We start from the raw sequence: 11,014 nt of genomic DNA on the forward strand, positions 1-11,014 counted from the left end.
ATATTTTCATATTTCAGTCTAATATTTTGTCATTTGCTCATAATTATGAATTTTTCATTAGATCTTTGATGAAATTCTGTGACTCGTTCAACATCTTTATGCTTGTTAAGAAAACAAACTAAAATATAACTTAGCTTCCATTGTTCCTAAAATAAATTCCTCTAACATATCTGAACCTTTACCCAGATTCTCCCTTAAAAATCTGCCAGTCACGCCAGTTTACGGCAAAAGCGTGCTCTTGGGCCACCCAGGAAGCGTACACACACACACACACTCAGTTAATATGTGTGTCATTGGGGTGTGTTAGGGGTTGTGGGTGAGGAGGATGATGAGGAGGAGGAGGAAGAGGACGTGGTTTTGGCGGTTACTGTCTTTGGCATTGGAATACCACGGAAACCCCCGACTTCCTTTTAGGTTAATATCAACACACGGAATTTAAGACAAGTCATTCGGGAAGGGTCAGGAAGTGATTGTGGTTTGGACGGGCTACAGCAAGAAAAAGCGCAGTCAAGACATGGGTTGGTGGTCAGATCATTCGGTACACCTGCACGAAAAAGTCATTTAAAATGAGGTGGTCAGATCATTCGGTACACCTGCACGAAAAAGTCATTTAAAATGACACGTTAGCAATATTTTCATGACTGTAGTGGCATTAAGCAGTAATGCTGGAACATTACTGCGAAATGTGACTTTTATATTATTTTAACAATTTGACCAGGAAAAAAAGTCAAAGAATTATAACAATAAAGTTGCAATTTTATGAAACTGAGAGAAAAAAACCCAAAAGCAAATTCAAAAGAGTCAAGAGTCAATTTGGGGGGAAATGTCAAGATATTACAAGGGATATCTTGTGAGAAGGAAGTCTAAAAAGATGCTTCATAATTCTTTCCCCAGCAAAAAATATATTTTGGAAATTAATCTGTAATGTTATGAACCTTTTATTTTGTTTTCTGAGTATGAGCATGAGACTCAGCACTCATGTACAGCACTTTGTAAGAAGCAATGACCGTTTTAAATTGCTCTTCAAAAAATAAAGTTGAATTGAGTCATGACATTACCATAAATAAAAACTAAAGTAGTTATTTCAAGAAAACCTACAGGAGTAAAGTTGAAATCTCAGGAAATCATCCTATTTCATGAGTCATAGGTTTATCACTAATGTAATTTTAATTGTATTAAATGAGTTGTAATGTATTGAAAAGGTTGTAATTTTATGAAAAGAATTAAATATTCAGAGATTTTAAATGTATTAACATTTTTTTTATCAAAACAAAAAAAGAAAAACAAACCATTTGAAAAAAAAATATTGCAAAAAGTAAAGTGGAATTTAAGGAAAAATTCAAATTCATGAAAAAAACCATAGTTCGACAAGAATAAAGTTGTATGTAATAAGTTGTAATTTAATGAAAGACTAATTATTTTATGAAGTGTCCTACTTTTACAAGAAGGCACGTTGAAATTAAATTTAGAAAATTAATTTGTAATTGGCGGCACGGTGGTCGACTGGTTAGCACGTCCGCCTCACAGTTCAGAGGTCGTGGGTTCGATCCCGGCTCCGGCCTCCCTGTGTGGAGTTTGCATGTTCTCCCCGTGCCTGTGTGGGTTTTCTCCGGGCACTCCGGTTTCCTCCCACATTCCAAAAACATGCATGGTAAGTTGATTGGATACTCTAAATTGCCCCTAGGTGTGATTGTGAGTGCGGATGTTTGTCTCTGTGTGCCCTGCGATTGGCTGGCAACCAGTTCAGGGTGTCCCCCGCCTACTGCCCAAAGACAGCTGGGATAGGCTCCAGCACGCCCCGCGACCCTTGTGAGGAGAAGCGGTACAGATAATGGATGGATGGATAATTTGTAATTATATGACAAAAAGTTTAAATTACTGTGGTTATAGTTTCCTATGATGCTGAGAAAGGGGTGTGAAATTTGCCATTTCTCACACCTGTTGTGTTGAAAGCACTTGTCACCGTCCTTACCCGCTTCTTTGCAAACAGCAGCGAGGTCAGCACCGACGTAGCCGTGAGCGGCGTCAGCCAACCGCGCCACTTCCTGCGTGGTGGCGTCGCATGGGACCGTTCTCAGCTGCTTGTGCAGAATGTCGGCACGCTCGGCGGGACCAGGAACGCCGACCTGTCGGCAGGTATTGGGGTTAGCGACCACTACATTTGGAAGCAATATCTTCATAAATCGCAAACACCATCAGATCAACAACACCTATAAATATGAATAATTGTACATCATAATGACCATATTTAAATTACAGGTGCCTGGAAGAGAGCCTTGAGGAACTCAAAATAACATTGCACTTCTATATTGCTTAACATTGGGACAATGTAGTGGCTACAACTTGAGGGGGAAAAAAAATCCCATTTGGCTTTTCCAGTAAGTACCTCCAGCTCCTTGTCAAAGCGTCCCGGTCGCCTCAGTGCTGGGTCAAGGGCGTGGGGCCGGTTTGTGGCCCCTAGGACCAGAAGCTGTCCCGAATGGCCCTCCTGGACAAAATCAAGAACCATTTTAAAGATACAAACACAATGATGAGCACAAATGATGAGGTTCAAATGGTAGCAATGTGGCACAAAAAAAGAAAAAAAAATCAAGCAGGGTTGCACCAAACATAGGAGTGTCTTAAAAAAAAACCATTCTCCACATAAACATCCATTAAAAGTAATAATAATTAAAATTATTGCATAATATTGTCCTTAAAAGGACGAATGACAGATTTCATTGAAAATTTTTATTTAAAAAAACACATTGTTGGAATAATGTTTTTTTTTTTTAATGTTTTTCATGGATTTAAATTATCTACACATACTAAAAATTGTTTTATTCTAAATTCATTTATTTTTACAATGCAGCTAGATATACTAAGTCAGGGGTACAGAACCCTTTTTTAATTAGGTTCGATTCAATTGTGTTGTAGTAAAAAAAAAAAAAAAATGCTTTTTGTATATACAAGTAACACAGGTGGATATCAATACATTAGTATTATTAGTTCAATAGAAAATGTGAAACTCATGTATTATTGATTTACTGCACACAATGAAATGGTTCATGATTATAAGTTAGAAAAAATTCAGTCACATTCAAACATGTTATGACATGTTATTCATCATGCTGCAAAATGATTAAAAAAAATATATATAAAATCATCATCATCATCATCATAAAAGTTGAATTATTCCCTTGACTCAATGCTCTGCTTGTCGGAATGTCCTGATTGTTAAACGAGGAGGATGAGCGTTCCTCATTTGGCTGAGATTACACACCAGTAAGCCGTAATGGAGGCAGGAATGAAGGAGGAGGCGCAGGAAGTGATTTGTCCAACAGACCAATCATGTGCATAACCTTGATCCTCTGGACAGGAAGCCTCGTAGCACCTCTGAAAACAACTACTCCTAGCTGATAATAGTCCGGTCGTGGTGACCCGAGGTGATTTACTTCCCAGGATTCTATCAATGTGTGTGTGTGGGGGTAGAATCCAAAAAGCTGCTACAATGTTTTTAGCATTCAACTACAACATGTGCCAAACATCAAGTAATGGCCTCACAGGACATGCTTGAGAGCGTCTGTGTACATCAGTGGGAGGGCAAGCTAAAAGAGCAGGGTCGGGCCCGGTCTTGAAGGGATACTTACGGAGCCGATCCCGTCCATGAGAGTAAGGAGGGATGCCACCACTCGCTTCTCCACCTCATTCTGCGCGCCCTCTCGCTTAGGACAAAGAGCGTCCAGCTCATCGATGAAGATGATGGATGGGGTTCTGTCAAACAAAGAAACACATTTTCAGCACATTTGCTGGGTTCTATGTAAAACGTAATTTCATGAAAAAAGTTGTACTATTACAAGAAAACGTTCACAATATTACCAAAATAAAATTGAAATTTTGTGCTTAAGATTTAATTTGGCAATAACTGACAAATTTGCGAGAATGAAGTAACAATTAATGAAAAAAAAATGTTGATTTTACAAATAAAAGTAATTTTATCAATGCATTGAAAATATGATCCATTAAAAAAAAACTAAATGTGACAATAAAACTGTACTTAGAACAGAGCCTTGGGGAATGCCCCCCCACCAAAAAAAATTACACTTCTATATAGCTTCACGTCAGGACGGCAATAATTGACAAGTTTACGAGAATAAAGTAACAATTATATGAAAAGAAATGTTGATTTTACGAAGAAAAGTAATTTTTATCAGTGTAGTGAAAATATGATGCATTAAAAAAAAAACTAAATGTGACAATAAAGCTGTCTTAGAACAGAGCCTTGTGGAATGCCCCCCCCCCAAAAAATTGCACTTTTATATAGATTCACATCAGGACAATGTGTTTAGTATTACAAGAAAAAACTTGTAATATTACACAAATAAATAATTTTGTGGTATTAAGTACAAAATAAAACATTAGAGGTAAAAAAAAAACCATTAAAATAAAATAAATAAAATAAAGAGAAATTGCAACTAGAAAAAAGTAAAGATATTAAAACAAAGTTGTAATTATACAAGTGAGACTCCAAATTTATGACAATGAAGTCAAAATATAATAAAATATATTTTTTAAAAAGTTAAAAAATAATATTGGAGGTATAATCCCAATCACATCCATCTTTTTTGTTTCTTGCCCTCATTGACAACTCCACTCCACTCCTGCAGGTGGTGTTAATGTGCATTACAAAGTGATGCGGACTAAGAGCAAAAAGTAGAAAGAAAAGTCAAAAGGTTACCTTTTCGATGCCTCTGTGAATATTTGCCTCAGCTTCTCCTCAGTTTCACCATAGAACCTGAAGAAGAATATTACGACCCCAGTCAGATTTTGTGTGATGGTGACGACATGGAGTTTGGCATTAGTTTAGCATTAGACTTACTTGCTCATGATTTCTGGCCCGTTGATTACAGTCATGTGAGCGCCCACCTCGTTGGCGATGGCTCGTCCGATCATGGTCTTTCCTGTGCCGGGTGGGCCGTAGAGAAGAACTCCTCGGGGAGCAGGGATGCCTGGTGAAGACAACAGTTTCATTTAGAATTTCAGAAAGGGTAAATAAGAATATGCATGCTCATTAAAAAAGAAAAATACAAGAAATTACAAGAATAACATTACATGCAAATAAAAATTTGACAATGTTTCAAGAAAAGTTCCAATTTAATATGAATAAATTGTAATTTTGAAGAAAAAAAGGTGAAAAAGTACATTTTAAAAAGTGTCAATAGGATAAAGAAAAGTCATATTGCAAGCAAAAAGTAAAATAATACAATTCGTAACATTATCAACAGTTTGTTATTCTCTGACCTTAAAGTAGTAATATTCAAACAAATCATTTTATAACAAAAACGTTGAAATATTAAGATGATACTGACTCTTTTCAGAAAAAATAACTTGATTTTACATGGATTTCAATATTACATAAGACACAATTATATGACAAAAAGAAATTTATAACAAAAAAAAAAATCCTTTACCCATCCATTATCCAAACCGAAAGAAAAAAAAAATCAAGTGCAGTAATTCCTCATTTATCGTGATACAGACTTTCTCCATCTTTTACGCACTCTTCTCTCATGGCTCGCGCTTATTAAAAAACATATTTTTTAAAAACCTGCGATGCAGTGCAGCCGCTAAAAGTGAATTGCGATATGCGAGGGATGACCGTATTATGTGAAATAGTTATTTCATGACATAAAAAATTTTTACAACAACAAACGTCAAAAGAAAAAAGAAATTCTAATAATACAGCAATTGTCAGAATTTCATCAAAAAAGTTTGCTGTGTGGGAATTTGCTGTGTGGGAATTTTTCTCATAGCTTTACAAATGTATTATAACATTACTCTCTCCTCGTAACATTTTTATACCAGACAATTCCTATTTTACCTTTTTATTTTTTATTTTGTTCTGACATTTGTTTTCAAACCTGATTCTGAATAGAATGTATTTTTTATTTATTTATTTATTGTCATTACGTACCATAGTTGGAGAAGAGTTGTGGGTGTTTGAGAGGCAGTTCTATGGTCTCTTTGATGACATCCAATTGGCTGCTGAGGCCACCAATCATGCTGTATGTTACTTTTGCTCTTTTGGCTTCGGCATCCTTCTGGTTGGCTTTGCCTGGAAAACTAAGTTTGGTCGTAGATGCGAGACAGTAGAAGGTGTCAGTACTGGACAAACCAGAAGAGGGCGCTATGGGGACTTGGGGAGGACATTCCTTGCTGAAGGAACCATCCAAGCCGGTCGCGTTTGCCTCACAGTCAGCAGGGGAGTCGAGATGGTTCAAAATGGGAGAAGTCGGGGTGAGGGGAGACGGGCAGGCGGCGGGTCGGTGTGGCGTGCTGGCCGCGGGGGTCCCTGGAGGACCCTCGGTGTCGTTAAAGGCAAGAAGGCTGAGCTGGAGGGAGAGGTCGGTAGAGGTGGAGTCCAGCACTGACGACTCCTCCTTGTCATTGGAAGAAGGAGGAGGGAGAGACGGCCTCTGGAGGGCACCGCCGTCTTCTCCTCGTACGCTTTCCACATAAAGACTGCATGGCCGGCCAAAATATGTGAGGGACACAATGTTGCCGGGGAGAATGATGCTTCCAACTGAGGGGGGGGAACATAAAACATACATTTTATATATTATTAATTTTGTTTGTGAAGTGCCTTGAAAGCTGTTTTACAAGGTTCTTACAAATATATATTTTTTTCTGATAATTGTTCATATCAAAACCAGACTTTTCGCCATTACGGGACTAATAAAGTCCCATTCGCTTCCATCCTATGTGTTGGTAACTTACCTAAAGAATTCAGCAGGAAGCTCTTGAACTCATCTGTGTTTAATTTGTCATCAACAGACCTGAAAGAATGAAAATGCACTGAATGTGTGTGCTGTAGTTGCACTTATATAACAACAGATGGCAGTCTCTCACTTCTGACATCATCAATGGCCAATTGAACTGTTGCGGAAGCTCAATTTCTTGCATTGGTGCTTTGGATCACAATTCATGGATTATATTTACAAATATTGACATTAAGGTGATATTTTGTCATAATTTCAAAGGGATGAGGCATATGATTGAATGAACCACTGGTGGTGAGTAGACACTATTCATTACTAAATTCTTACTAAAAATTCACGGTCCGTTTATAGCCTTTCGCCTACAGCCAGGGTACCCTTCCACCGTCTGTTTGGCCATCATTTTGTCCGGCCGGACCAAATAGTAATCGTCTATAAGCCGGTCCAACTATCATTTTAAACGGGCGCTTCCATAGGCCAATTCCAGCAAGGGATCGGCATTGTCATCTGTGGGACCATATGGCCTCCAAACAAATGCTTACTACATATGAAGGTAAAACGCTTGCGTTAAACTGGTCTTTTAGATGTCCGCACAAGTTGGCCTATCATTCACGTTTATCCCTCTGAGTTTTTGGCTTCGGGAAACGAAAAAAAGAATACATCCTTGATATGAGGACGGTCGTAGTGTCTGGAGTCGTTTCTGAAAGTTCCATAGCAGCAGTGTTTACTCGGCATGTTTCTTTCCGAGAAGCAGCACCAACAGGAGTCGTCTGCGAGCGCGCGTCTATGCTTGTCTACAATCTATGTTGACCCAATATGACGTCACATGGCACATTATTAGGATCCATTAGCTAACCAAAAACACGCCTGATGTAAAATACACTAATCAAGCAGCAAACTTACCTGCATCAAACGAAACAATAATCATCAATGTCAGGTTTTAGACGAATACATAGACGGGCGATAATCCACTTCCGTTTATGCTTAATCCGTTTTTTTTTTTTTAAATATCCTGTTTATTGTCTGCAAAATAGGCGTCCGTCATTGGCAGATGGACAGACCGGTCCGTTGGCTAGGTGCAATGCCCAACTCTGGCCTTAGCTTTGCCCCGTCGCCATGGTAATGAAAGCCAGTGATTTAAACCAGAAATGTTTTATGATTTGTCCATTTTTACTGAATAATGTCAGATATCTATCATCAGCTATCCTTTGAAGCTAACCTTGGGGTGAGAATCACTTCCTGGGCTTGAAGCACAGGACCCGTCACTGGCTGAAGCATCACCGCATCGCCGCATTTCACTTTCAAGTTGCTTTGTGCACCTTTGTGGAGACCCACTTTCCCACTGGGGAACGAGGCCACAGGCCATCCCACACACACCTGTCAACATAGACAAAACACAAAATGGCGTCTCACTGAACAAGATGAAGGCTTGTAATTTTATGAAGCGGAAAAACTGTGATTTTAACAAGCAAAAAAGTTAGAGGGGCAGATTTTATAAGAAATTTTTTTAAAATAGTACCAAAAAAGGTCATATTTTTACAAGGGAAAAAATCAGTCTATTACCAGTTTACTAGTTAAGTCATAATTATCACAAGGCTTAAAGGATTTATGGACATAAAACATGATCTCATCATGATCACCTCCACAAAATCAAAAATACCGTGGCGATTGCTCCTCCACTTTCACAAGCTGAAGCGGACAAGAGCATGAATGCGCACACGAACCCCGACTGGTTATATTTCGGATATTCAGCGACGCTAAACTCGTGTCAACTCTCGGGAGGCAGACGCCGACTGGCAGTGGGCAAGCAATCAGGCAGGCATGGATTTTTATTTCCCCAACCCCCTTCTCTCCCCGGCTAACAGTAGAATAACGGTAGAGCAAATAGCAACAACTAGCTTCAGGCCGTTAAAACAAAAGGCATTAACACAACAACATTAGCTCCTTACTGTCCGCGCAGCGTGTGGAGGTGATCATGAGACTGCGTCTTCATGTCGCGAGGTTGCCTCCCAAGCAGTCGCGTGCGTAGTCTGACACCGCGAGAGTGAAGCGGCGTCAGAGTGAGGTAAGACCTCATCAAACACCAGGAGTGTCTTGAACGTGCGCATCCGACTCCACAACCGAGCGTGGCCGCATTGGAACGCACCATTTCGGCTGTTACGTACCATTGGGCGGCGTGTTGTTGGTAGAAAAACTGGGGGCATTCCTCATCCAAATAAATGTGCACATCCACTCATTCCCACTTCAGTCTCTGTAAATATCCTGACTGGTGTTAAATGCCTCGCTTGTCCTAACTGTGATCAGCAGAGAAGCAGTGTCTTTTTTTTTTTTTTTAGCAAAGAAGCAGTGTGCGCTCGTCCCAGCATAAATCTATGTAGCTCTGCTCACTTCCACATTTCATCATTCTCATATAAATCATCCACGGAGAGGTTAATCCATTTGATATGTTGAAGTGGTCATTAGTAAGGATGTCCACATAAATTTGGGTGCCCATTGATCACCGTTTTTTGGACGTTATAAGCAATGAAAGTACAATGATTTCCAATGGAGGGTTTGTAATCGGTTCCTCCAGTGACTCCCACCGAACAAGGATAGAACGGTGGGGGGCGCTGCCATTCTCTTCATTAACAAGAGGCGCTATTCATGCAGTTAATTATTTCCTAATTTCTCCCAAATTTATTGATAAAATAGAAAACGATAACTTTTTTCATTTTCCAGATCAAAAAATATATAAAATGAACTTGTTAGTGAAACCATGGCCATTCCGGCCCCACCGCCCCTTTAATGAAAAAAATAATGTAATTTTAAAAGAAAAAACTATTATGAGAATAAAGTTGTCATTTCATGACACAAAAACAAAAAATCATACTTTTACAAGATTTTTTTTTAAACAACAAAAAAGTCCAACTATCAAAACAATGAAATTCTAATTCTGAGGTGGAAAAGTATTATTTAAGGAAAAAAAAGTTTAAATATGAAAATCAAGTCGCAATTTTATGGTGAGAAATTGTTCTTACGAGAATAGAATGTTTGAAGAATAAATCCATAATTTTAAAAACATACGACAGGCAATTATGTAATTTTAAGAAGAAAAAAGTCAAAATATTACTAAAAAGATGTAATTTTATAACAAGAGATTAAAATTTAACAAATTTAAGATGTCATTTTACAAAGAAGAAAGTCAAAGAATAAAACAGAAATTTGTGAGGGAAACAAAAAAAAGTAGTTTTCCAGATGGTAAGCCTACCTCCTGTCGCCCTGTGGGACTCGTGAGGAGGGCGGGTCTGCCGATGCTGACTCCCGCCGACTTCAGCGAATTGAGACTCAGTTGCGCTAGCGACCATCTGCAACTTTTGGGCGTTTTGTCATCAGCTGTCACGCACAAAACGACAAACAAACGCCTTGTAAAATCTGAAGTTATCCATCTTCATCCTACTTTGTACATTCTGAAGGCATGCCTTTTTTTTCAAATGTTGAACTTCAATGAGGCTTGAAGTGTTGACAGATTATCACAGACGATTCCATTGCACTTAGTTTTAAAATGTTATCATGCGTCGTTCATAAATGTGTGTAAATATAGTACAATAGTTAACCAGCCGATTAAAACTCCTCTCACTTGTGAATAGTGACGTTGGTGTTGATACATTTTCAAGATAAATACAATTTCCGCTATCTGCACGGGACTTTCACACGACAACACCACAACCATTCAAAAGCATCAAGGAAGACTACTTCGACATCAAAAGCTAAATTAATCAAGCAAGTTGCATCCATCTTCTTCTTCGTGTTGTCACAATAAAAGGTTAATTATTGAGTTTCAAGTCTGCGTGTAACTATTACCTTTCTCAACGAAGTCGATGACGGTGAACACGTTGCTACCTTTACTTCCCTCGTGACTGGAAGTGTCCAAGTTGCTCGAGTCACAAGAGCCGTCTCCTTCGTTTAACCGCTTCGATTTACTTTTATTTTTCTTAGAAGACATGATAATAATATGAAGAAAAGAGGCACACGTGAGAGCGAATACATGCGTAAACACCGGGCGAAAGACAGCTTCCGGGTTGAAAGTTGAACACCGCCCCCTTTTACCGTAATGCGTCAAAAACATCGCTCACTGTGTTTCAAAAATATACAGTCACGTTTATAGTTGTGTGCTAAAATAGTTTTGTGTGCTAAAATACAGTTTAAAGTGAAAGTAAACTGTCACTATTTGAGATGACTAGCCGACTTGGGTAGCAGCCAACTCCTAAAAAGCAACTAGT

General features: G+C 38.7%; 1 protein-coding gene across 3 annotated transcripts in view; it reads right to left on the bottom strand.

Annotated features, from left to right (window-relative positions):
- afg2a (AAA ATPase AFG2A) overlaps positions 1-10,813 on the bottom strand; it is a 119,039-nt gene extending 108,226 nt beyond the window's left edge. For all 3 annotated transcript variants that reach the window (XM_086024174.1, XM_086024175.1, XM_086024176.1), the window contains exons 1-10: positions 10,596-10,813; positions 10,003-10,127; positions 7,975-8,132; positions 6,757-6,815; positions 5,954-6,562; positions 4,859-4,988; positions 4,718-4,774; positions 3,630-3,753; positions 2,387-2,488; positions 1,973-2,126 (exon numbers count right to left, since the gene is read on the bottom strand). In XM_086024174.1, coding sequence (XP_085880300.1) covers positions 1,973-2,126; positions 2,387-2,488; positions 3,630-3,753; positions 4,718-4,774; positions 4,859-4,988; positions 5,954-6,562; positions 6,757-6,815; positions 7,975-8,132; positions 10,003-10,127; positions 10,596-10,737 — 1,660 coding nt within the window. In that variant the 5' untranslated portion in view covers positions 10,738-10,813. The remainder of the gene's footprint in view (positions 1-1,972; positions 2,127-2,386; positions 2,489-3,629; positions 3,754-4,717; positions 4,775-4,858; positions 4,989-5,953; positions 6,563-6,756; positions 6,816-7,974; positions 8,133-10,002; positions 10,128-10,595) is intronic.
- Between the last annotated feature and the right edge of the window lie 201 nt (positions 10,814-11,014).

Source organism: Filicampus tigris, chromosome 2 (genome assembly GCF_054856515.1).
Source record: "Filicampus tigris isolate MCC_2025a chromosome 2, RoL_Ftig_1.0, whole genome shotgun sequence".
In the NCBI taxonomy this organism is placed as follows: domain Eukaryota; kingdom Metazoa; phylum Chordata; class Actinopteri; order Syngnathiformes; family Syngnathidae; genus Filicampus; species Filicampus tigris.